Here is a 27566-nt window from a genome sequence, read left to right as displayed (position 1 = left end):
GACCCTCCAGATTACAAGTGTGCCATAAGCTTTGGCTTCTTATGAGTGTTGGGGATCAAACTCAGGTCCTCATGCTTACATAGCAAGCAAGCATTTATGGATGGAGATATCTCTCCGCTGCCCAGAGTTTCCACTTTTAAGTCACTGAAATTTTATTTCCAATAAGAAATCCTTTTATATGCTGGGCAGTGGGGCACATGTCTCTAATACCAGCACTTGTGAGGTAGAGACAGGCGAACCTTTGCGTTGAGGCCAGCCTGGTCTGTAGAGAGTTCCAGGACAGGCAAGGCTACACAGAGAAACCATACCTCAAAAAACTCCAAATAAATGAATAAATAAAGCAAAAATTATAAGAAAGAAAAGAAAAAGATCATGGTACTGGACAGATAGTTCAGTGGTCAAGAGCATTTGTTGCTCTTGCAGAGGACCTGGGTTCGGCTCCCAGCACCCAAATGGTGGCTCACAACTATCAGTAACTCCAGTTTCAGGATGTGAAGCCCTCTGCTGCCCTCCACAGGTACCAGGCAGACACATCGTGTACATACATACACACAGGCAAAATATTCATACACGTAAATTTAAAAAAAAATCTGTGTAATGGCTTATTTAGGCCTCATGGACTTTCCCTCATCTACTGCACAAAGACAAGGCAACTGACAAAAGCTCGGAGCAGGAAAGGTGGTCTTCCTCAAGGAAGAGCACACCAACCGGTTGTCCAGTGTCAGCCCTGAAAACACACATACAAGTAACATTATACAGACTTAGCAGGCTATATTTAGGAACATAAATGTATTTACATATATGCATGCAAACACTTAATGTAAAAAGTAAGCATCATGCCGGGCGGTGGTGGCACACGCCTTTAATCCCAGCACTCGGGAGGCAGAGGCAGGCGGATCTCTGTGAGTTCGAGACCAGCCTGGTCTACAGAGCTAGTTCCAGGACAGGCTCCAAAACCACAGAGAAACCCTGTCTCGAAAAACAAAAAAAAAAAAAAAAAAGTAAGCATCATAAATTTGAAGGAGAGTGATGGGGAACCTCCTTCAGCCAACGGCCTTTGAGAGGCTGGGCCAGATTATCTGAGTCACATCTCCCCATCTGATACGTTCTGATGCGTTCTGCTTCAGGAGAGAAGAGAGGGTATATAGAAGAATGAAGAGGTTGGAAAGGGAAGGAAAACATATAGTTAGATTATAATCTCAAAACAATAATTTTTTTTTTTTTTTTGGTTTTTCGAGACAGGGTTTCTCTGTGGCTTTGGAGCCTGTCCTGGAACTAGCTCTGTAGACCAGGCTGGCCTCGAACTCACAGAGATCCGCCTGCCTCTGCCTCTCAAGTGCTGGGATTAAAGGCGTGTGCCACCATCGCCTGGCCTCAAAACAATAATTTTTAAAAAAATTCTTTTCCAATAATGAAGTATCCCTCAAGAAAGAAACAAAATTACTAGTCCAAAACTTTATACCTTCTGACACAACTCTAAAGCAACAAAGAATTATTTTTTGTTAGTTTACACTCAAGTGTTTCTAATTTACGTTCTCATGTTTCTTCTGACACCAGGTGTCATCTAGCCCAGGCTGGCCTGGTTTTGCTGTGTACCTGAAGCTCCTCTTGAGCTCCTGGATCATTATTCCTCTCCCTCTATAATGTTGGGATTACGGACATGGATCATCATGCCTGGGAAACTGAACTCAGGGTGATGTATGTACCGTCTAAAGGATTCAAAGATTTATCTGGCTACTGAAGTATTTAAATTGTTAACTTTTGCCGGGCGGTGGTAGCGCATGCCTTTAATCCCAGCACTCGGGAGGCAGAGGCAGGCGGATCTCTGTGAGTTCGAGGCCAGCCTGGTCTACAAGAGCTAGTTCCAGGAAAGGCTCCAAAGCCACAGAAAAACCCTGCCTCGAAAAACCAAGAAAATAAGTAAATAAATAAATTAAATAAAAATAAATTGTTAACTTTTGAGAGGAATGCTAGAATTAAAGATATGCACTACAAATCCCAGTTGGGTTGTTTCTTTTTTGAGACAGGGTTTTTCTGTGTAACAATCATAGCTGTCCTGAACTAGGTCTCGTAGACCAGGCTGATCTCGAACACACAGAGATCCACATGCTTCTGCCTCCAGAATGCTGGGATTAAAGATGTGAACCACCACTAACAGGCTGTGTTTTGTTTTTAATTCAGTCCAAAAATTCTCTATGTATGGTGGCTCTCACCTTTAATCCCAGCACTTGGGAGGCAGAGGCAGAATGATCTCTGTGAGTTCAAGGCCAAGCCTGGTCTACAGAGCAAGCTCCAGAATATCCAGTACTACATAGAGACCCTGTCTCAAAAAACAAAACAAAGAATCCTCTTTGTACAAGGCAAGGTATTTATAAATTATATATTGAAAGTATGTTCTCTTAATTTATCTGGTTTGTTTGTTTTTGCTTTTTTCAAGTTAGGGTCTTACTATCTAGCTCTCTCTGACATGCTATTCACTATGTAGTCCAGGCTGTTCTTTAACAGATAGCAATTTTCCTCCCTCATCCTCTCAAATAATGAGACTACCACCAAGCCTGGCTACAGCTCTCAACTATGTGCTAGTCTGCCAGTTTATTAAGGGTTATTACAGGGGCTAGAGAGATGGCTTAGTGGTTAAGAGTTAAAGCTGCTCTTTGAGAAGACAGGGGTTCAATTCCCAGCACCCACATGGCAGCTCGTACCTGTCAGTAACTCCAGTTTCAGGGGATCTGATATGATACCTTCACACCAATGCACATAAAATAAGATTGACTAAATTATCTTTAAAAAGGGTTATTACTTTGAGGATGTCTGGTTCCATAAGCCTGAATGCTGTGTAAACGGCATGTTTCTTTGTCTCAGAGGGCTGCAGTGTTCAGACTGCCATGACCTGAGAATGCTTAGCAACTACTAGCTACCCCATGCTGCCCAATGAGTCTGACTGTGCCCAGCAGGTTCACTTCTGTTGGATAGCCATCCAAATGCTTGAAGGCTCTTCTCAAATCTCCTAAGAGATTTAGGGGAAAAAAAACAAGAATAAAACCAAAATAATCCTGACTTTTCTTATATAAGTTTCTTAAGTCATACACACAACAACCTAGCTTCCAACAGTATGTTTTCAGGTTCTGCCACCCACGTGAATTCTTGTCCATGAGAGCATTAGTGCACATGACATGGAGGGAAGTGTGCAACCCTAGTGTAGCCTGACCAGCAAAACAGAGCATAATTCTTCTTGATCCAGATAAGCCAGTTCTGTCAATCAGAGGATTCGATGAAGTGTCTTTTCTTGGCAGCAATACTTCTAGTTATCAAGACAGGGTTTCTCTGTGTATCAGCCTTGGCTGCCATGGAACTCACTCTGTAGACCAGGCTGGCCTCAAACTCACTGAGATATGCCTGCCTCTGCTTCCCACGTGCTGGGATCAAAGGTGTGAGCCATCACTGCCCAGCTCTTAGCAGCAGTTCTATACATCCCAATTCTATGTTTTGTTTACTGTTGTGCTGAAGACCAAACCCAGGAGGGCTACATGCTCTTTCACTGAGACCATTAAGCTAATAATACTAAGTGACCTGCTCAAACTGCAGGTGTTTTGTGTTTGATTTTGCAACACTAGGGGATACAACGGCACCTCCTGCATGCTAGCCAGTCAAGGGCTCAGCCATTGAACTGAACCTCCAGCCTGAAACTGTTAAGTCTGTTTTCTTGAAGTATCTCTTTTGGAATGATGGACACAGTCAACCTTGGCTACATGAGGAGTTAAAGGACCAGCCTGGGCTACAAAAAGGAATTTGCCTCAACAAAGAGACAAACCAAGAAGCTGGGACATACAGAAGTACAGAAATTGATTAAATATATGAACAGTGTGGTGATTTGAATGAGACTGGCCCCCAGCAAAAGCTTGTTCCTTAATTGGCAGAAATTTGGGAAGGATTAGGAGGTAGGTGTGGCCTTGTGGAGGAGGTGTGCCACTAAGGGATAGGTTTTGAGGTTTCAAAAGCCCACATAATTCCCAGTTATCCCTCTGCCCCTTGCTTGTGGATCAGATATAAGCTCTCAGCTACTGCTCCAGCACTAGGCCTGCCTGCCTGGCTGCTGCCATGCTACCTGCCAAAATGCACACAGACTCAACCCTATGAAACTGTAACCAAGACCCCAACTAAACACTTTCTTTTAAAGTTGCCTGGATTGCTGAGTGGTAGTGGAGTACGTCTTTAATCTCAGCACTCAGGAGGCAGAGGCAGGCAGATCTCTGTGAGTTCAAGGCAGCCTGGTCTACAAGAGCTAGTTCCAGGACAGGCTCCAAAGCTACAGAGAAACTCTGTCTCAAAAACAAACAAACAAAAAAAAAAAATTTAAAAAAAAATAAAATTGCCTTAATCATGGTATCTCTTCATTGCAGTAGTAAACTAAGACAAGGGATATTTAAATCAATAACACAGACCGTTCCAATGTACTGAATGACATGAGAATTCTACTTCCCCCAAATGAATTAATCTGCAAGTATCTACAACTTCAGCTAAGTATTATTTCAAAGCCATTTAGGCAAGACTACATAGTAAGACTCTAGCTCAAAAGTTTAAGTGTATGTGTCAGTGTATGTATGCCATGTCTGGTACCCAAAGAGTCCAGAAGATAACACATGAGCCCCCTAGAACTATAATTACATAAGAAGAAAAGTGCAGGCATGGTACTGCACTCTTCTAGTCCTGATACTCAGGAAGTTGAGGCAGGAGGATTATCTTGTATTTAAAGGGCAGGCTGAGCTACAGAATTAAGACCTTGTCACAAAAACAAAACCAAACAAGCTAAAATTAAAAAAAGAACTGGTTCGGCACTGAGGAGGCAGAGGCAGACAGATCTCTGAATTTGAGGACAGTCTGGACTCCAGAGTTGAGTTCCAGGACAGTCAGGGATACAGAGAAACCTTGTCTCAAAAACAAAAACAAAAACAGCTAGGCAGTGATGGCGTGGTGAACACCTTTAATCTCGGCACTTGAGAGGCTGAGACAGAGGCAGGCGAATCTCAATGAGTTTGAATTTCTGATCCTCCATCCTTCACCTCGAGAGTGCTGGACTCAAAGGCACTGCTGTGGGATAATGCCCTTGTACACTGGAAAGATTTGTCACTCTTATTAGTTTAATAACACACTGATTGGCCAATAGCCAGACCGGAAGTGTAGGCAGGGCGACCAGACTAGTATTCTGGAAAGAGAAAAGGCAGAGGCGCGATCACCACTCAGACACAGAGGAAGCAAAATGAGAATGCCTCACTGAGAAAAGGTACCAAACCACATGGCTAAACATAGACAAGAATAATTTAAGTTATAAGAGCTAGTTAATAATAATCCTGAGCTAATAGGCTAAACAGTTTATAATTAACCTAAGGTTCTTTCTGTGTGTTTCTTTGGGTATAACAGCTCTGCGACCAGGCAGGACAGAAACTTCCATCTACAACTTACTTACTATACAACTTACTCCTCTTTCTTTTTCCTGTGCCCAGCCTGACCTTAAACTCACTGTGTAATCCAGACTAGTTTCCAACGCGGGACAATCCTTGTATCACAATGTCCCAAATATTAAAATCTTTCTCTGTGTCTGTGCGTGTGTTGTGTTAGTGTAGTGTGTGTACATGTATGTGTGCTTACCCATGCCTGCATATATAGAAAGAAGCTAGAGGTTTATGTCAGGTATCTTCTATCTCCACCTTATTTTTTTTGCAATGGTCTTTCTGTTTGGATTATTTTTGAGACAGGATCTCACTCTGTGACATTCGGTATCATGGAACTCACTATGTAAAATGGACTAGCTTTGAACTCACAGAGCCTCCTGGGATAATAGGCATGTGCCACCACAGCTGGGCAACGTTTATTTGGTCTTTTAGCACCCACAAGGCAGCTAACAACTGTCTGTAACTCCAAGATCTGAAACCCTCACATAGACATACATGCACGAAAAACACCAATGCACATAAAACAAAATTAATAAATTTTAAAAAAGAAATGCACTTTTTTAGAGATTCAATAATTCCTACAATAGTGAGAGTAGTGAGAGCACAGCAGTGACTTACATCAAAAAAATACCAAAAAGCGCTGGGCGGTGGTGACTGGGCAGAAAAACCCGGTCTCAAAAAAACAAAAAACAAACAAACGACAACAACAACAAAAAACAACAACAAAAAATCCTTATTTTTTTAAACTGCTTCGAGGCTAGGTCGAAGGCTACCTGTCAGCACCTGTAACTCTGCACTGTTGTCACCCACACTCAACCTCTCTGCATCAAGACTCATTCTTACCTGACTGGGGCAGACCTTTTCTTTAGTAGCTGTGGAATGTTGGCATGGCTCTTCCTTTGCTCCCTCACAGGGGTCTCTGAAAACTTCGGCCTGGTCTCCTTGCTCTCTGAAGACCTTTGGCTCCATGCTCTTGGTTCTCTCTTCCCTATCCAAGATCTCAAAAGCCATAGGCCCTCTTGCTGTAGGGTCCACTAGTCCGCACCACCCAGTCTTGCCCCCATAATCCAAGGTCTCAAAGGTTTCTTCACAACAGCCTTCTGCATGAGTCCTCTGTAGCTCCAGGGGTGATGCCCTACTCTGACTTACATGAGCGCATGAGGCTCCAGGTTTTACATCGGGGATCATACTTGGCTGCTTCTCAGCATGAAGCTCTTTGGAGACACTCACTGAGAGTTCAGAGTATAATTCCTGTACCACAGCAGGCATGGAGGAATCAAGTAGAATTGGCTGAGTCTCTACTCCAGATGACAGCATTAGGGCAGTCGGAGATTACGAAGTCTTTTACATCAATGGCTTACCCTGACACAAACCAAAGGAAGGGATACAAGTTTAAAACCTTGGCAGGTAAAAGAACTGTGTCAGTTCACAAAGGTTAAAATATGGAAAATAGCCAGGCAAATCCCAGCACTCAGGAGGCAGAGGCAGGAGGATAGACTTGGTCTACAAAGTGAGTTCTGGGACAGCCAGAACTGTTACACAGAGAAATCCTGTCTTAAAAAAAAAAAAAAGAAAAACAAATTCAACTTCAAATGCCAGCATTCTTGGATACCAAAATGTCTAATGAATTTGTAGAAAAACACACCTCTTAATCTTCAGCAGGCATGTCATTGACCTTAACTGAAATACTGCCTTGTGAATACTGTTTAAATGAGAAGCACATAATATAGCTTAGTGGTAAAGCACATACTCAGGTATATAAAGCCTGAGTTTAGCCCCAACGTCACCAAAACTAACCATTACCACTGGGTGTTGGGGCTCACACTTGTGATCCTATTATCCAGGAGGCTGAGATAGGATTGACAGAGTGCAAGCACAGCCTCAACTACAGAGTTCGAGGCTATCCTGGGCTAACATTGAGCCACCTCAAGAATATCGGTGGGGGAAGGTGGGCTAGCAAAATGGCTAAGTGGTTAAAAGTCTATACTATTCCTGCAGATGACATGAGTTGGGTTCCCACGTGAGTCTGCACCCATGCTGAACAGTTCAAAACTATCAGTACCTCAAGCTCCAGGGCAGCTGGACCCCTCCAGCATCTTTAGGGAGCTACACTCATCTGCACAGATATATAAATACACAAATACACACACTAAGGCACATGCCTTCAATCCCACTACTCAGGAGGCAGAGACAGGCTCGCTCTGTGAGTTTGAGGACAGACTGGTCTACAGAGTGAGTTGCATGCCAGGCTCCACAAAGAGACCCTTTCTCAAATAAATAAATAAAAAGATAATTCTTTCAAAGAAGGTTTTCCCCCCCTTTGGTTTTTCAAGACTGGGTTTCTCAGCTTTGGAGCCTGTCCTGAAACTCACTCTCTTCTGGCCTCAATTTCACATAGATCTACCTCCCTCTGCCTTTTGATTGCTGGGATTAAAGGCATGCACCACCACTGCCTGGCTCAAAGAATTTTTTTTAATTCAGGAAAAAAAAATTGAGCAAACACAGTAAGATATGAATGTGCTTCTAAAACCAGTCCTGACACCAACTAAAGGTGCTTCTCTAGCTGATTTCAAGGCATGACCTTTACACACCTTGTTCACTGGTATATCCCAGAGTGGCAATTGACATCTAGCCACTCCTTAGGAAGGTTGTAGGGATTTGTTTGTTTACACGTATGTGCTGTGTGTGTACAGATGCACACGGAGGGTACAGGACAATTTTCAGTGTCGTTCTCAGGAATACTCTCCACCTCCTCTGAGACAGTCTCTCACTGGCCTAGAGCTCGCCAATTAGGCTAGACTGATAGCCAGCAAGCTATCAATCTTCATCTCTCCCTGTCCTGTTCAGGAATGATGCCTGGCTTTTTTTTTCCGCCTTACTTATTTTGAGATAGGGTTTCACTGTGTAGTCCTGGCTGTCCTAGAACTCATTCTATAAACCAGGCTTGCTTCAAACTCACAGAGATCCACCTACTTCTGTGTTGTGGGATATTTGTACACTGTGTAAAAGTATATTGCTGTGATTGATGTAATAAAAAGATGAACAGCCAATATATAGGCAGGAGGTATAGATGGGACTTCTGGGCAGAGAGAAAGGAGGAATCTAGGCATGTGAGAGACATAAGGAGACATGGAGAAAGTAGGATGGGTAGGATGGGCAGTAAGTAACAAAATATTGAGAAAGAACATAGATAATTAGAAATGGGCTAACTTAAGTTATGAGAACTAGTTAAAAACAAACCTAAACTAAGGCCAAGCTTTCACAATTAATAAATCTCCATGTTGTTATTTGGGAGCTGGCTGGTAGGACAGAGAAAGGCTCAGTACATCTCTGCCTCTATAGTGTTGCAATTAAAGGCATGGGATACCACCACCCAGGTGACATCTGGCATTTTTATATAGGTTCCAGGGATCAAACTCAGATCGATCCTACTATCAATAAATTTTTGGTGAGTGAATATGCTGAAGGATATTGAAAATTTTAATATGTTTACCTTTCTTCTTTGAAGACAGATACTGGAAAATGCAATTCCATTCCTTTACATACTTGAAATCTACCCAGAAAAGTACAAGTTCCTAACTAACACAACTCCTTTAGCAGAATCCTTTCTGATTTTTATTCAGCTGCTTGAGATCTTCCAAGAGTTTTTATAGCAATCATCCATTTAATTCACAGAACAATCCCGTGAGCTAAACTGAGCCAGTATCACCTTCTTGTTATAGATCTCAACACCAGGAGGAGGTGGAAAATGACAAGCCTAATATGATATACTACAGAAGAAGAGGAGGACTCTCACTGTGTTGATGGTTAAATTTCTTGTACTGAATGCTAGAAACAGGCTATTTGCTGAAATATTTCACCTAAGTATTTTACAGTACAAGGATGAAAATATAGCTCAATGGTAGAGCACTTGCCTGGCATGCATGAAGCCTTAAATTCAATGTGGGGACTGGGATGAAGGAAGAAAGGGAGAGCACAGTGAGGGGGTGGGACTAGAAGATGGGGAGAACACAGAGGGGGTGGGACTAGAAGATGGGGAGAACACAGAGGGGGTGGGACTAGAAGATGGGGAGAGCACAGAGAGGGGGTGGGACTAGAAGATGGGGAGAACACAGAGGGGGTGGGACTAGAAGATGGGGAGAACACAGAGGGGGTGGGACTAGAAGATGGGGAGAGCACAGAGGGGGGTGGGACTAGAAGATGGGGAGAACACAGAGGGGGTGGGACTAGAAGATGGGGAGAACACAGAGGGGGTGGGACTAGAAGATGGGGAGAGCACAGAGGGGGGTGGGACTAGAAGATGGGGAGAGCACAGAGAGGGGGTGGAACTAGAAGATGGGGAGAACACAGAGAGGGGGTGGAACTAGAAGATGGGGAGAGCACAGAGAGGGGGTGGGACTAGAAGATGGGGAGAGCACAGAGGGGGTGGGACTAGAAGATGGGGAGAGCACAGAGAGGGGGTGGGACTAGAAGATGGGGAGAGCACAGAGAGGGGTGGGACTAGAAGATGGGGAGAGCACAGAGAGGGGGTGGGACTAGAAGATGGGGAGAGCACAGAGAGGGGGTGGGACTAGAAGATGGGGAGAACACAGAGAGGGGGTGGGACTAGAAGATGGGGAGAGCACAGAGAGGGGTGGGACTAGAAGATGGGGAGAGCACAGAGAGGGGGTGGGACTAGAAGATGGGGAGAGCACAGAGAGGGGGTGGAACTAGAAGATGGGGAGAGCACAGAGAGGGGGTGGGACTAGAAGATGGGGAGAACACAGAGAGGGGGTGGGACTAGAAGATGGGGAGAGCACAGAGGGGGTGGGACAGAAGAAGATGGGGAGAACATGGGAAGGAAGATAAGGGGGCGGGGAGATGGAGGAAGATAGGGAGAGCACAGAGAACACACACTGTGTCACATGCTAATTCTTTTTTTTTTTTTTTTGGTTTTTCGAGACAGGGTTTCTCTGTGGCTTTGGAGCCTGTCCTGGAACTAGCTCTGTAGACCAGGCTGGTCTCGAACTCACAGAGATCCGCCTGCCTCTGCCTCCCGAGTGCTGGGATTAAAGGCGTGCGCCACCATCGCCCGGCTAATTCTTTTTTTTCTTCGTCCTCTTCTTCCTCCTCTTCTTCTTTGGTTTATTGAGACAGGGTTTGCCTGTGTTGCCTTGGGATGTCCTGGAACTCACTCTATAGAGCACGCTGGCCTCGAATTCACAGAAGTCTGCCTGCCTCTACCTCTCAAGTGCTGGAATTAGCTGATTCTTTTTTTATTTGTTTTTGGGTTTTTTGTTTTGTTTTGTTTTTTAGATAGGGTTTCTCTGTGTATGTTTGGCTGTCCTGGAACTCCCTTTGTAGACCAGGCTGACCTCACACTCATTGAGATCCACCTGCCTCTGCCTCCCAAGTGCTGGGATTAAAGGTGTCTGCTACCACTGCTCAGCCAATTTATTTCTTTTTATTTCATATGCATTGGTGTTTTGCCTGCATGTATATCTGCATGACAGCATCAGATCCCCTGGAGCCCATGTTACAGACAGTTGTTAGGTACCATGTAGGGGCTGAGAATTGAACCTGGGTCCTCTGGAAGAGCAGCTAGTGCTCTTAATGACTGAGCCATTTCTCCTACTTCCTCTATGTTAATTCTTAATGTTTCTCCTAACCTAAACTAAAAAGAAATAGTTTAAGAAACTGTCCCCAATTTAAAGAGTAGAAACTATAGAAAGCAAACAGTTACCCAGCTAAATAGGCTGACCCAAAGTTAGAGATCCCACGTAAGACTCTTGATCTTGAATGCTGGGTTTAAAGGCATGGATCTCGTTTAAACTAAAAAAAAATGGCTCAATGGTTCAGAGCACGAGCTGCCTATTCAAGAGGTCCTGGATTCAGTTCCCACCACTAACAAGGTGGCTTACTATCATCTGGAACACCAGTCCCAGGAGACCCAACACCCTCTTATGGATTCCAAGGACACTGCACAGACGTAGTATAAGATAGAACAGGCAAAACATATAAAAATTAAACACTTAAGTAAACAAAATGTAGGGAATATCTACTTTTGGATAGGAGCAGTAGCACACACCTTTATTTTATTTTATTTTTTTGGTTTTTCGAGACAGGGTTTCTCTGTGGTTTTAGAGCCTGTCCTGGAACTAGCTCTGTAGACCAGGCTGGTCTCGAACTCACAGAGATCCGCCTGCCTCTGCCTCCCAAGTGCTGGGATTAAAGGCGTGTGCCACCACCGCCCGGCTTTACCTTTAATACTAACACTTGGGAGTCAGAGGAAGACAGAACTCTGTATGTGAGTTTGAGAACAGCCAGGTTTGTACAGCAAGTTCTAGGTCAGTCAGAGCCGTATAGTGAAACCCTGTCTCAAAAGTAAATAAAAAAATAAAACCAAAATTGCCGCCAGGTGGAGGTGGCGCAGGCCTTTAATCCCAGCACTCGGGAGGCAGAGGCAGGCAATCTCCGAGGCCAGCCTGGTCTACAAGAGCTAGTTCCAGGACAGGCTCCAAAACCACAGAGAAACCCTGTCTCGAAAAACAACAAGCAAACAAACAACAACAATAAAAAAACCAAAAAACCAGAATTGCCTAAACTGAGGGGGCTGGAGAGATGGATGATACGCACTACCATCTGAACATCTGTAACTCCCGCTGCAGGGGATCTGACACCCTCTGGCCTCTGAGGGCACCTGAATGCCTATGGTGCTCATGAACTAATTCAGGGCTACACACACATAGACATTAACTTTTTAAAAAATGAATAAAAATTGCTTGAATCATTAAGCACTGTAGTAATCCTAGCAGTTAGGAGGCTGAAGCTAGGGGAACCTAGGATTCAAGACCAGCCTGCAACACTCAGGGAAAACTGGTTTCAAAAAACATACAAGGAAAAAAAAAAAAACATACAAGGATACAAAGGGAGTTCCAGGACAGGCCCCAAAGCTACAGAGAAACCCTGTCTCGAAAAACCAAAAAAAAAAAAAAAAAAAAAAACAAGGAAAAAAAAAGCCCTAAATTACTCAGGAAAGATCCATTGTCATGTACAAAAACCATAGATTCTCCATTTAGAAACAGTGCTATGGGGCTAGAACAACGGCTCAGCAGTTAGGAGCACTTGCTGCTCTTGCAGAGGACATGTGTTCAGTTCCCAGGACCCATGTGGTGCCTCACAACCACAAATAAACCTAGTTCCAAGGGATCTGACACTATCTTTCAGCCTCTAGAGCCACTTGCATATAGATGGTAAATGTAAATGCACTCAACACACACATATAAAATAAAAATATAAACAACTAAGCCAGGCACTGGTGGTGCACGCCTTTAATCCCAGCACTCAGGAGGCAGAGGCAGGCGGATCTCTGTGAGTTCGAGACCAGCGTGGTCTACAGAGCGAGTTCCAGGACAGGCTCTAAAGCTACAGAGAAACCCTGTCTCGAAAAACCAAATAAATAAAAAATAAACAACAAAAAATAAAAAGAATCTTTTTTTTAAAAAAAAAAGCAGTGTTGACACTAATTTATCACTTTTAGAGTTAGTATCTTTCTTTCTTCTCTAGCCACTGGATATTTCTGAAGGTACTTCATATTTTAGGTCATTTGTACATGAGGGAGTTAGCGGAAGTAAACCGGAATTGCTATCTGGTGCCAAAAAGAAGTAGGAAATACTTCAATTTGAACTTTGTTTGGATTCCTCTTCCTAGTTATCACACTGCAGACAAACTAGATAAGTACAGGAAAAAATACTGTAAAGATGGGTCACCAAGATGGCTCAGCAGTTAAACTGCTTGCCTTTCAATCTGCTGACCTGAATGCAATCCCTGAAACTCACAAACTGAAGGAGATCCAATCCCCCAAAAAGTTGTCCTCTGGCCTCTACACACCCATTGTGGTGAACACAGGCCCACATTCATACACACACATACACATATAAAAAAAGCAAGCGTATCTCATCTCCCTGTGGGAAGGAACACACCTGCAAGTGCAGCACCTGACCAAGAAGGACAGTGAGTGTGGTCAACCTGGGATCCACAGGCACTCTCCACCTAAAGAAAACCAAGTTTACGGATGCACACAGACTTCTTGGTCTCTGCCACCTCGTGTGCAAGACCTCGTTCTCCCCTGCCCACCAGGGAGATATGGGTGTTCTCAAACACTAATCCATAACTCTCTTCCTAGTGTTTCATTTCCTCGATGACTTCACTTTTCCTTGAAGCCTCTCTGCTGAGGAAAACCCAGTTCTGTCTCCATAGCTCAGTGAAGTGCTTGCCTAACATGGAAGATCCTGGATCATAGGATGAAAACACGGCTCCACAGCTCAGACTGAGCACTGCTCCTCCACAGAGCCACAGTTAGGTTCCCAGCTACCACATTGAGCACATCACAACCTGCTCTAACTCAGCTCTAGGGGATCCAACTTTTCTGGCCTCTAAGGGTACCACATGCATATACACAGATACACACAAACACAAATAAATAATTAAAAAAATGGGGGGGGTGTCCAATCCCTAGCACTGAGAAAAATAATACAACAATAACACAAAAACAAACAAAAAATCCCAACAAACTCTTCCTTTGATCATAGTTACTTACTACTTGATTCAAAAAGCCCACTCTCTCGGCCGGGCAGTGGTGGCGCACACCTTTAATCCCAGCACTCGGGAGGCAGAGGCAGGTGGATCTTTGTGAGTTCGAGGCCAGCCTGGTCTAAAAACAAAAAAAAAGCCCACTCTTAAGTATATACATAGCAAACATGTCAACCAAAACCTGGATACAAACATTCACAGTGGACAAAAAACAGAAAAAAATACAAATGACCATTAATAAGTAGATAAACAAAATGTTGCCCAGCTATACAAGAGACTATTAAGTCAGAAAAAGGAACAAAGTACCAGGAGATTACATAATGGACAGACTTGCCAGGCGGCGGTGGCGCACGCCTTTAATCCCAGCAATTGGGAAGCAGAGGCAGGGGGATCTCTGTGAGTTCGAGACCAGCCTGGTCTACAAGAGCTAGTCCCAGGACAGGGGCAAAAGCTACAGAGAAACCCTGTCTCAAAAAAAAAAAAAAAAAAAGAGACAGACTTTGAAAAAGCTATGCAAAAAATGTAAGAAACCTGTCAGAAAAACCAGGAATTGTAAGACTCTATTTATATGAAAATCAAGCATAGGAAAATCTGTAAAGTATTAGCAGTTGCTTAGGGATAAGAGTGCTGCCATCACAAAGTGACAGGGAATGTGCAGCTTCTTTCTGGAATACTACAATTGTTTTGGGACTGGAGAGATGATGGTCCAGTGGTTAAGGGCACTTGCTATTCTCACAAAGAACCTGAGTTTAGTTCGGAGCACCCATATGGTAAATCACAACCACCTTCCAAGGGAACCAGCACAATATAGAGAGGCAGAGACAAATGGATGAGTTTGAGGCTAATGTGGTCTACACAGAGAGTTCCAAGCTACCCAGGGGTACACAGTGAGACATGGTCTCCATTATAGACAGACAGACAGACAGATAAATAAGCAAATAAAAGAAAAAGTTCTAAACTTAAGGCTGGAAAGATGGCTCAGTGGTTCAGAGCACTGTCTGCTCTTGCAAAGGACCCAGGTTTGGTTCTCAGTACCTACATAGCAGCTACCTTCTGCTAACTCTAGTTCACGGTATCTAACGCTCTCTTCTGGTGCCTGTGGACATTGCAGGTAAAACACTCAAGCACATAACATCTTTTTAACCAAGCTACTGGGGAAGGATACCAGGTCATTATCTAGTTTAAGGTTTAAGTGAAAATTAACCTATTAACTTAAGAATTACTGTTACTGGGCTGGACAGATGGCTTAATGGTTAAGGGTACTTGTTGCTCTTCCAGAGGACCTGGTTTGATTCCCAACACCCACATGTCAGCTCACAACTGTCTATAATTCTAGCTCTGGGTATGTGATGCCCCCTTCTGGTCTCTGCAGGTACCAAGAACACACGGTACACAGATATATACTTCTTCAAGCAAAACATTCACATACATAAAATTTAAAGCTGGGAGATGTAACACACACCATTAATCCCAGTATTTGGGAGGCATAGGCAGGTGGATCTCTGTGAGTTAGAGGCCAAACTGGTCAACAGAGTGAGTTCCAAGACAGTCAAAGCTATACAAAAAAATGTTGTCTTGAATAATTAGATAGATAGATAGATAGATAGATAGATAGATAGATAGATAGATAGATAGACAGACAGACAGACAGACAGATAAAAATAAATCTTAGCCGGGTGGTGGTGGCGCATGCCTTTAATCCCAGCCCTTGGGAGACAGAGGCAGGCGGATCTCTGTGAGTTCTAGGCCAGCGTGGTCTACAAGAGCTAGTTCCAGAACAGGCTCCAAAGCTACAGAGAAACCCTGTCTTGAAAAACAAAAATAAATAAATAAATCTTAAAAAAAATGACCCTCGGGCTGGAGAGATGGCTCAGTGGTTAAGAGCATTGCCTGCTCTTCCAAAGGTCCTGAGTTCAATTCCCAGCAACCACATGGTGGCTCACAACCATCTGTAAAGAGGTCTGGCGCCCTCTTCTGGCCTTCAGGCCTATACACAGACAGGCTATTGTGTACATAATAAAAAAATAAATATAAGCTGGGCAGTGGTGGCGCATGCCTTTAATCCCAGCACTTGGGAGGCAGAGGCAGGCGGATCTCTGGGAGTTCGAGGCCAGCCTGGTCTACAAGAGCTAGTTCCGGGATAGGCACCAAAGCTACAGAGAAACCCTGTCTCGAAAAAAATAAAAATAAATAAATAAATATTAAAAAAAACTCTAAAAAAAAATGACCCTAACCATCTGTACAAATAAGTATTAGATTTTTTAGGGAACAGATTTATCTCAGTATTTGTAAGGTGACTAATGTTTGTACAAAGTATAAAGTAAAATATTTCCAATAAAAGATGAAGTTCCTAACACAAGCCTACTACCCTAATACCAGGGAAACACAAATTCCCGGTCAGCCAGGGCTACACAGTAGACTATACAAGGAGACCCTGTCTCAAACAAAAAACACATGTTTGTTAAAGGAAAAAAAAGAAAGGAAGTAAGGGAGGAAGAGGTCAGGCACATGCCTTTAATTCCAGCACTCAGGAGGCAGAGAGGCAGGTGAATCTCTGAGTTTGAGGCCAGCCTGGTCTACAGAGTTCCAGGACAGCCAGGGTTACAAAGAAAAACACTGTCTCGAAAAACAAAACAAAAAGAAGATGAAAAAATAATAATTGAGCTCTTATCTGTTTCCAACGCAAAGCTCTGGAGGGAATAGTTCAATCTCTCCGGCAAGAGACTCCACTCATTAGCTGCACAGCCTGGAACATCTTCAGTGTGAATGAGCTTTCCTGGGCTTGTTTTTTCCATGCAAAATGAACAAGCCAAAATAATCACAAGACAAGCCCACTATGAAAAGCATAACTTCTCTTTTGTTTCAGCACACACACTACAACAGATATCAACAGGAGTACAGGGCTCAAACTAATGTCTTCAGTAGGTACTCATGGGCATTTAAGGCAATTTAAGAACATTTTCCATACCAAAAAAGACAGAAAGCTTTTCTTCAATGTGCCTTCAGGTAATCTGGAAGTGTGTGCCCTACCTCCCTCACCCCCCAAAAAAGATGGCAAAATCAGAACTGTCTCATTGGGATATTTTGCAATGCCAAAAATCCTACAGTGGCAACATTTCTAATCAATTAATTCAACTTTTCCCAAATAATAGTTTTGGATGTAAAACTTGACAGCAATAAAGCAAAAATACAGGAGGAAAAAAAAAACCCAATTCAAACAAATTATTCAAAGAAAGCAGAACAGAAAACTATGTTCCCCAATAATCCCTTCTCTTTAGTTCAAATGTAAAAGAAGCTATTAAAAACAGTGGGCACATAGCTGGGCGTGATGGCGCACACCTTTAATCCCAGCACTTGGGAAGCAGAGGCAGACAGATCTCTTTGAGTTTGGGGCAAGCCTGGTCTACAGAGGGAATTCCAGGGCTATACAGAGAAAACCGTCTCAGAAAATAAATAAATAATTAATTAATAAATAGAGGACAGAAGGATGGAAGTAAGGAACACTGGGCACTGTCATGCTTGTGGCAAGGAACACTTACAAGAATGAGCAGGCCCGAGTTCGAGACCAACCTGGTCTACAGAGCTAGTTCCAGGACAGGCTCCAAAGCCACAGCGAAACCCTGTCTCGAAAAACCAAAAAAAAAAAAAAAAAAATGAGCAGGCCCACCCCTTTCACCTTTTCCAAAGATTCAGATCCTGTAGCCAATCCCTCTGTAAGGGACATTCAGACACCCATAGTCAGTTTGTCCATGAGAGAATTTGGAGAAGAGGCCTCTTCTTGAGGAACAGAAAAAGAAGAAACTTTAATGGCTCACACCTGAGGCCCCACACCTAGAGAGAGGTGGAGGCAAGGGGAGGGCTAAGAGTTCAAGGACAGACTTGGATAAATGGTGAGGCCAGCTAGAGCTCCACGGCTAGACCCTGTCTCTAAACAAGATCTCAACACAAACTGAAACATCAACAGTGCAGGGAGCCTCTGAGGCCCCAGGCACTTCTGCCCTTTCCCTTTTAACTAACATGGGGGGGGGGGGAGTCCATCTTTCAACAGAGAGCATAAAACTGAAAATGCCCTTATGTCTACTGACGAGACCATGTAGGGAAAGTTTTCATAGACTTATCCAAGGGAATGGGGAAAGAAACCATCTGCACCACTTCCCATACTGGGAAAGGCCAGTCTTATTTCTCTTAGGATCACCAGAGGCTGCAAAGGATATGTAGAGAAAAGGAAGCTTCTTTTTTTCCTGTCACAAAAGCAAGTGAAGGGAGTGGGAAAGCAGACCTAGAAAGATTTGGTGGACAAAAAAAGTCTGCCTTGTGACATCAAGCTTCCCTCCCTCTTAAGAATTTTACTGGGGAGACGGAGATAGGAGAATCAGAAGTTGGCTATATAGCAAATGGGACCAGTGTGAGCTACATGAGACCCTGTCTCAAAAGAAAACGAGGCACATGATGGAACATGCCTAAAACAGCCGCATTCTGGAGACTGAGACAGAAGAACTGTCAAGGGTCAGGGGTTGAAGGTCAGTCTAGGGTACACACTGGGCTGCATTGAGACCTGATCTCAAATAATAATAATAATCTCTTTCCAAATATTAGTCACACATTTAAATCCCAGAACTCAGGAGGTAGAGACAGGTGGATCTTCTGAGTTTGAGGCCAGCCTAGTCTAGAAAGAGAGTTCAAAGACAGTCAAGGCTGTTACTCAGAGAAACCCTGTTTTGAAAAACAACAAAATTTAATCTTTTTTCTTTCCTTCTGATTTTCACTAAGGCTCTCTTTCTTAACTTGGGGACTAGAGTACAGTAGGATCCAAAAGGAAAAGAGAGATCCTTTATCATAGGATTATGGGAAAAGCCTTTCCAGTGGAAAGAGTGGGTGAAACATTAGTGATGGAAGGTAGAGTCATGCAAACACCTGCTTCTTTGAGCGTGACTTTACTTTCTTCACCAACCAATATTACAACTGACCAAAAGTTCACTGGGCACCTCATGCCAATTCAGAGAGAGAAAAAAAGTACCAGGTTAGAGATGGACTGCCACTGCCAGGCAAAGAGTCAAGGTCAAGATGGTTAAGTGGGAGACACAAACTTGCAAATATCACACTCCAAAAGAGGAAGAGAAGCAGTAGAAGATCTAATAAAAACACAAAAAGCAAAGCTTCCTTGCTGGACGTGACTGAGGGACGGCGAGAGAGGAGGACTTGCAGTAACACAAATTCTGGGCCTTGGGCCTTCCTCTCTTTATCTTGAGAAGGGGAAAACTGGAGAGAATACAGATCTTTTGTTTTGCTTTGTTTTTTCCTTTTTTTGCAAAAAAGAAGGATACCTCTGTCACCTTTTAGGGAAGTTGAGAATCTACTTCACTTGGAAGACGCTGCCAAAAGTGGGGGTCGTTTGGGGGATAATCCCTTAAATCCTTAGAATAAAGAATTTCCCTTTACCACCACAAACGGTCTCCCTTCGCGGACAAACAGACCTGACCCGAGGAAAGGCGTGTGCAGAAGAGGGGCGCTAGCCTCTCCAAGGAGAGAAGTTGTGGGGGGGTCCCCTGCAGATGGACGTTGAAAAGGAGCCTCTTTCCCCTGGAGCCAAGACTCCGAGAAGCTGTTTTCTCCCAGTGACGTGGTGCCTGATCTACTCGATGTCTGTGGGTGTTTCTGTCACGAACAACGCAGCTTTGGTGCCCTCGGCGCCCCGAGAGGCTGGGGGCCAGGACCCCCTTAGTCAGCACCGGCCGGGGAAGGACCCCCATGGCATTGTGGGGCCGCCTGGGCCTCTTACCCTGTGGCCTGCTCCGCGGCCCGTGCTCATGCTGCCACCTTGGCCTCGGCTGCCTCTGTCCCCGCTGTCCCCGCCGACGCCAACTCTACCAGATCTTCTGGAGCCGAAGCCCGAGGGCGCTCCGGCCTCCACCGCTTCTACAGACCCCCCCCCTCCCTACCGCACTTCCTCATCCGGGGCCACAGCCAGCCATGCGGACGGGTCTTGATCCCGCCCCCGCACGGCGCGCGCGCGCACTCGGGAGGGCCGCTCTTCCCAGCCCGTACCTCCGCCCTCTGCTAGCCCCCGACACACTCAGCCCCGCCCGCACCGCACTGGCTCTTAAAGAGAAACACACACACAGCCTGGCGGGTGTTGCAGACGCATTTAATCCCAGCCCTTGAAAGGCAGAGGCAGGAGGATCTCTGAGTTCAAGGCCAGCCTGGTGTACAGAGCGCGTTTCCAGGACAGGCTTCGAAGCTAAAGAGAAACCAAAACCAAAAAAGAAAGAAAGAAAGGAAGAAAGGAAGAAAGGAAGAAAGGAAGAAAGGAAGAAAGGAAGAAAGAAAGAAAGAAAGAAAGAAAGAAAGAAAGAAAGAAAGAAAGAAAGAAAGAAAGAGATATCCTTTGGCCCTGTTCCTGTCTCCAACTGTTACCAATGCTATGGCCAGATCCATTTCTGTGACATGGACAACTGCCACCATCCTGGCAGATCACGAGACCTTTTAATAACTACTTCAGTCAGTGGTTTAGGTCACGCCATTCTCTTCTAATCACACTGACTACTAAATCTAAATGATGGGCCAGGCGGTGGTGGCGCACGCCTGTAATCCCAGCACTAGGGAGGCAGAGGCAGGCGGATCTCTGTGAGTTCAAGACCAGCCTGGTCTACAAGAGCTAGTTCCAGGACAGGCTCCAAAACCACAGAGAAACCTTGTCTCGAAAAAACCAAAGGAAAAAAAAAAAGAAAAAAAAAATAAATCTAAATGATATACCAGGAAAGTCGTTGGTTACATGTTCTTTTTATTTCTTTGCCACTTAAGCATTGAAAGTACCACATTTCTATAAGGGTTTTTTTGTTTGTTTGTTTGTTGTTTTTTTTCTGTTTTTTTCGAGACAGGGTTTCTCTGTGGTTTTGGAGCCTGTCCTGGAACTAGCTCTTGTAGACCAGGCTGGTCTCGAACTCACAGAGATCCGCCTGCCTCTGCCTCCCAAGTGCTGGGATTAAAGGTGTGCGCCACCACCGCCCGGCTGAAAGTACCACATTTCATCCCTTCCTTGTTGCCTATCCCTTCTCATCTTCACCTGTCTTCTTCACCACTGTATCACAGCACCTAAAGAAGTTTCCAGCAGAGATTAGAATGGGAAAAAAAGTTTGTGAGGATTAAATATGTCCATAGAATAATCAAGTTTGCCCCAAACCACAGACATGATTTAGAATTAGACACCTATAGTTCCTAAAGTTCATCAGCCTGGCAGGTGATGAGGGCTTTGGGGGAAACTGTAATTAGCTTTTCTCTGAATAGGATATATGGAGGGATCCTAGGCTTGGCAGGGCACTCCTTTAACTGCAGGAGAGGAAGGAGCGTCTATCTCTATGAGTTCCAAGCCTGCCTGGTACACAAAGTGAGTTCCAGAACAGAGCTACAGAGTGAGAATCTGACTCAAAGAACAAACAAAAGAGATCTGTGAGAGGCTGGATAAAAGTTCAGTGTTCAAAAAGCACAATTTCTGCTTTCCTAGTAGATTTCAGGTCAGTGTCTAGTAACCTCGCTGGGAGGCTCCCAACAGCCTGTAAGTCAAGTTCAGTTCGAGCAGGAGGCCCTGGCCTCCATACACAACTCAAACATCCCATACACACAAGCACATGATTAAAAAATAATTGAAAAAAATAGCTTTGAGTCAGAGAGTCCGCATCTTGCCAGAGATAGTGGTTTTTCTCAGCATTAGGGTTGAAAATACACAAATTCGTATGTCAACCCTACTATCTTTGGGCTGAATGAAATCATATGCAGTTCATATATGTATAAAGTTTGCATGTAAGCTACTGATTTTCTAATATATACTGAAGTAAAGATTAATTAATTAGTCAGACAGTGCTTGCCTGTGCCTTTAATTAATCCCAACACTCCAGGAGGCAGGCAGATCTTTGTGAGTTCCAGGCCAGCCTGGTCTACAAATGGAATTCCAGAATAGACAGGAATGTTACACAGAGAAACTCTGCCTGGGGAGGGAAAAGCTCCAAAAACAAACAAACAAAAAAGGATTAATTAACTAAAAATCCACTTCGGAACATTTTTAAGGGGCTGGAGAGATGACTAAGCAGTTAAGATTGGTGCTCTTGCAGAGGACAGTGCTATGGGATAATGTTCTTGTAGCCTGGAAAGATTTTTCACTCTTATTAGTTTAATGAAACACTGATTGGCCAGTAGATAGGCAGGAAATAGAGGTGGGATGACCAGACTAGGAGAATTCTGGGAAAAGGAAAGGCAGTCAGTTACCATCCAGACAAAAAAGAAACAAGATGAGAATGCCTCACTGAGAAAAGATATACATTTTTTCATGTGGCTAAACAAAGATAAGAATTATGGGTTAATTTAAGTTGTAAGAGCTAGTTAATAATAAGCCTAAGATAATAGGCCAAACAGTTTCTAATTAATATAAGCCTCTGTGTGTTTCTTTGGGACTGAATGGCTGCGGGACTTGGCAGGACAGAAACTTCTAACTAGAAATGGCACCCAATGTTCAGCAATTACATACACATAAAACCTGAGAGATCTTGAGAAGGGATTCTAAACATAAAAGAGCACAGTCAAGTGCAGCTTCTTGGTAGCAGCATTTTCTTGGGTAGGCTCTGTTTGCTGTAAGAAAGGCTTTCTGACTCAGCATTAGCAGCAAAACCGTGTCACTCTTTTAAGAAACCCTGCCACCAAAGACGTAAATGGTGTTTATGAGCAGCCAATGGCATGCTTCTTGGTGGCAGCATGGACCTAGAAATTCTACAGGCAATAGATATTACTCCTGGCAGTACCTCTGCCATCAAGCTAGACTCTAGGGAGGTCAAGGAATGGAGCAGAACCAGCCGCCAAAGATGCAGCTCTAATCCTAGCCATATTGCTTACCAGATTAAAGACTCATGCAGTCAGAAAAAGACAGAGACATACAGTAAAGACAAATTCAGACAAAAAAATACCATTAAATGCTTTACAGTGTGTTTAAAAATATAGATACACTTAGGAAAGAAAAGAAAAAGGATAGAGAAAGTCCTTAGAAAAAAGAAATAGAGGGCTGGAGATGGCTCAGTGGTTAAGAGCATTGCCTGCTCTTCCAAAGGTCCTGAGTTCAACTCCCAGCAACCACATGGTGGCTCACAACCATCTGTAATGAGGTCTGGTGCCCTCTTCTGGCCTGCAGACATATACACAGACAGAATATTGTATACATAATAAATAAATAAATAAAAAATTCATGGCCTCTTTAAAAAAAAAGAAAAAAGAAATAGAGTAGTCGGGTGTGGTGGCATAGGCCTTTAACCCCAGCACTTGGGAGGCAGAGGAAGGCAGATATCAGTGAGTTTGAAGCCATCCTGTTCTACAGAGTGAGTTCCAGGATAGTCTAAGATACACAGAGAAACCTTGTCTCAAAAAAAATTCAAAATAAAATAGAAATAGAGTTTAAAAAAAGCCCCATAAAGATGGAAAATATACAGACAGTCTAGATACTGTATGTTACTGTATTGTCTTTCAATTGTTTGACTGCAGAGGAAGGAGCAATAGCTGCTAAAAGATATTTGATTATAAATGCTGCTGGATCAATCCAACCTATATATTTTGAAAATGCCTTGACTTCAAAAATTTAAGTCAAAAGATATGTTACTTTGGAGAAGAAGTTTTGCTTTTGTTTCCACAAGAAATGAGAGCCTTTGGATTTATTTTTGGTCAAGAAAAATAAAGTTTGATCAAGGAAGACCCCCTGAAAAATCTCCAACGAGAATGGATGCCCAGATGATCCAATCTTTCAGAGCACCTCTGTTGCAGTTTCTTCTGAGCTCTGTACCCAGAGTAGCTTTAAGGCTGCTGGTTGAGATGATCAAGTTTCATGGAACACTCCAGTCATGATTTAACTATAATCCTAAATTTTCTTTGTGTCCCCATAAGATTATAAGCACCCCAAATCAGCAGGAAGTAGCTTAGAAAACTATGTCCACATTCCCAAAATATGGAATATGGAGTTTGTCTTTGTTTAGAATGTTGGTTACAATTGTTATGGATAATGGTCAGGAACAAAGCTAAACAAAGGAGATTAGATTCAGAGTTCTTCTTTTGAAAAGAAAGAAGGGGAAATGCTGAGGGATGATGCTCTTACACACTGGAAAGATTTGTCACTCATATAATTTAATAAAACGCTGATTGGCCAGTAGCCAGGCAGGAAGTCCAGGCAGGGTGACCAGATTAGGAGAATTATGGGAAGAGGAAGGTAGAGATGCAATCATAAGCCAGACACAGAAGAAGTAAGATGGGAATGATTCACCGAGAAAATGTACCAAATCACATGGCTAAACATAGATAAGAATTATGGATTAATTTAAGTTGTAGGAGCTAGTTAACAATAAGCCTGAGCCAATGACTAAACACTTTATAATTAATATAAGCCTCTGTGTGTTTCTTTGTGAAACAGCTGTGGGACTGGGGAGGACAGAAACTTCTGTCTACAGGACAGTTTGGTTAGCAGAACCTAAATGAGGCAGCTTTCAACCCCTTATAACTCCAGATGCAGAGGATCTGATGCCCTTTTCTAGACTCTGTGGGAACCCCCCCATATATAAACAGAGATTAAAACACACATACATGTAAATAAAAAATAACAAAATAAAAGTTTTCTTAAAGTAAATTAAATTGCGAGGGCCTGTTTCAAGACAGGAGTTCTCTGTGTAGCCTTGGCTGTCCTGGAACTCTACTGTAGACCAGGTTGGCTTCAAATCCACCTGCCTCCTCCCCAGTGTTGGATTAAAGGTGTGCTCTACTACTATTCTGCATAAAAATTTTAAAATTTCACAATATCCTTATTAAGTATATTCAAAGACAATTGCACAACTTTACAATAGAGTCTGTAAAACTCAACATTACTGGCCTTTCCTTTTGTCTCAAGATCCAGTATGGTTTTGCATAATCAATCCCATTATTCATTCTACCTTTGTTTTTAAATATGATATTTTCTCACCATGAAATCTTTTTTGTAATTATTGTTTGTTTATTTATTTTGTTTTTGACAAAGACTCTAGGAAGTAGAAGCTGGCTGTGGTGGTTTAAATGAGAATGACCCCATAGGTTCATACATTTGAATGTTTGTTCTGAAGTTAGTTAAACTGTTAAGGAAGGATTAGAAGATGTGATATTTTATTTATTTATTTATTAAGGATTTCTGTCTCTTCCCCACCACCGCCTCCCATTTCCCTCCCCCTCCCCCAATCAAGTCCCACTCCCTCATCAGCTAGAAGAGCAATCAGGGTTCCCTGCCCTGTGGGAAGTTCAAGGACCACCCACCTCCATCCAGGTCTAATAAGGTGAGCATCCAAACTGCCTAGGCTCCCACAAAGCCAGTAAGTGCAGTAGGATCAAAAACCCATTGCCATTGTTCTTGAGTTCTCAGTAGTCCTCATTGTCCGCTATGTTCAGCGAGTCCGGATTTATCCCATGCTTTTTCAGACCCAGTCCAGCTGGCCTTGGTGAGTTTCCGATAGAACATCCCCATTGTCTCAGTGTGTGGGTGTACCCCTCGCAGTCCTGAGTTCCTTGCTGGTGCTCTCTCTCCTTCTGCTCCTGATTTGGACCTTGAGAAGATGTGATATTTTTATTTTATTTTATTAACTAGTTAATTAATTTTTACAGACTAATCCCAGTTCCCCCGCCCTCATCCCCTGCTCCCCCCACTTCCCTTCACTCCACCACCCATCTTCTCCTCAGAGAGGGTGAGGAGAGTCAACGAATTCTGTCACATCACTACTATTTTGAGGCAGGACCAAGCCCTCCCTGTCTTGTCTAGGCTGATGGGTTCCAAAAAGCCAGATCATTCATTAGGAATTGCTCCTAAGTCCCACTGCCAGTGGGCCACAAACTGCCCAAGCCACTCATTGTCACCTGCTTTCAGAGGGTCTAGATCGGTCTTATGCAGGTTGTCAATCCAGACTCAGTGAGCTCCCACTAGTTCAGGTCAGCCTTTTATGTGGGTTTCCACGTCATGGTCTTGATCCTGTTGCTCATGTTATCACTCTTCCATCTCTTCAGCAGGACTCCGGGAGCTCTGTTCAGTGGTTAATTCCACAACTAACCACTCTGCATTCGCATCTCTGCATCTGCTTTAAGAAGATGTGATCTTGGGCTGAATTGATGACTCAGTGGTTAAGAGCACTGGCTGCTCCTCCAGAGGACCCAGGTTCAATTCCCAGCACCCATACAGCAGTTCACAACTGTCTGTAACTCCAGTTCCAGCGGATCTGAAAGCTTCACACCAATGCACATAGAATAAAATTAAATAAATTATATAAAAAAGAATGCAATCTTATTGAAGAGGTGTGTCCTTGAGGGTTGGTTTTTTTTTTTTTTTTTTTTTTTTTTTTTTTTTTTTTTTTTTTGGTTTTTCGAGACAGGGTTTCTCTGTGGCTTTGGAGCCTGTCCTGGAACTAGCTCTGTAGACCAGGCTGGTCTCGAACTCACAGAGATCCGCCTGCCTCTGCCTCCCTAGTGCTGGGATTAAAGGCGTGCGCCACCACCGCCCGGTGGCTTTGAAGTTTCAAAAGCCCAAACCATTGCAGTTAACTAGTATTAGCTCCACAGCACACTCTCTCTCTCTTTCCTCTCCATCCCCCCCATCCCTCCCACTCTCCCTCAGGCTTGTGGATCTCTCAGCTACTTCTCCAGCAGCATGCTTGTCTGCCTGCTGCTCTTCTTCCTGCCATGACAATCCAGGACTTACCCTCTGAAACCGTAAGCAACCCTCATTAATGTCATATGGTTTTGAGTCAAGGTCTCCCTTCTAGTTCAGGCTGTTTTTATTGTACTTATTTGCTTAGTTTTACTTTTTATTCTTTTGAGACAGGATCTTACTTTCTAGTCTGAAACTTGCTCTATGGACCAGGCTGGCTTCAAACTCTTCCTGTCTCAGCCTTTTGGATAGTAGGATAATAGGCTCGACCATGCCTGCCTTCTGCACTCTCCTAAATCATATGGAAATATTATTCATCTTACAAACTTCTACTTTTAACGTGGTCTCTTAAACTCTATTAAATTTCTGTTGTTTTGGGGTTTTTGTTGTTTGTTTGTTTGTTTTGAGACAGGGTTTCTCTGTAGCTTTGAAGCCTGTCCTGGAACTAGCTCTTGTAGACCAGGCTGGCCTCGAACTCACAGAGATTCTCCTGTCTCTTCCTTCCTAGTGCTGGGATTAAAGGTGAGCGCCACCACTGCCTGGATGTTTTTGGGTTTTTTGAGGGTTTCTCTGTGTAGCCTTAGCAGTCCTGGAACTCTCACTGTAGACCAGGCTGGGCTTAAACTCAGGCATTTGCCTGTCCCTGCCTCCTGAGTGCTGGAATTAAAGATGTATGCCACTGTCGTCACCATTACCATCATCTGGTTTTTTCTTCTCCTAACATCTTTCCTTTTTCCTTTTTTCCAATCTCTGACCATGTAGGTCAGACTGGCCTCAAATTCTTCCAGAGATGGGATATTAGGTATATACCACCATGGGAACCTTTACTTATTGGGCTATGAGACGCCCACTACCAAGGCCTCTAG

At 43.6% G+C, this 27566-nt stretch overlaps 1 protein-coding gene across 10 annotated transcripts in view; it reads right to left on the bottom strand.

The window, feature by feature from the left end:
* Prr14l (proline rich 14 like) overlaps positions 1-20024 on the bottom strand; it is a 74464-nt gene extending 54440 nt beyond the window's left edge. For 3 of the 10 annotated variants that reach the window (XR_012907316.1, XM_075944027.1, XM_075944028.1), the window contains exons 1-2: positions 19801-19980; positions 6294-6812 (exon numbers count right to left, since the gene is read on the bottom strand). Coding sequence is in view for 9 of the 10 variants with exons in the window: in XM_075944027.1 (XP_075800142.1) it covers positions 6294-6767 (474 nt within the window). In the remaining variant the exon portion in view is untranslated. Of the gene's footprint in view, positions 1-6293; positions 6813-19800 lie in introns of all 10 variants that reach the window. The other 7 variants (XM_075944026.1, XM_075944025.1, XM_075944024.1 and 4 more) reach the window with 6 other exon arrangements.
* Positions 20025-27566: the final 7542 nt, after the last annotated feature.

This window comes from Microtus pennsylvanicus, chromosome 12, assembly GCF_037038515.1.
Source record: "Microtus pennsylvanicus isolate mMicPen1 chromosome 12, mMicPen1.hap1, whole genome shotgun sequence".
In the NCBI taxonomy this organism is placed as follows: domain Eukaryota; kingdom Metazoa; phylum Chordata; class Mammalia; order Rodentia; family Cricetidae; genus Microtus; species Microtus pennsylvanicus.
The sequence above is the reverse complement of the archived record's forward strand: the minus strand, read 5'-3'. Positions and strand labels throughout refer to the sequence as shown.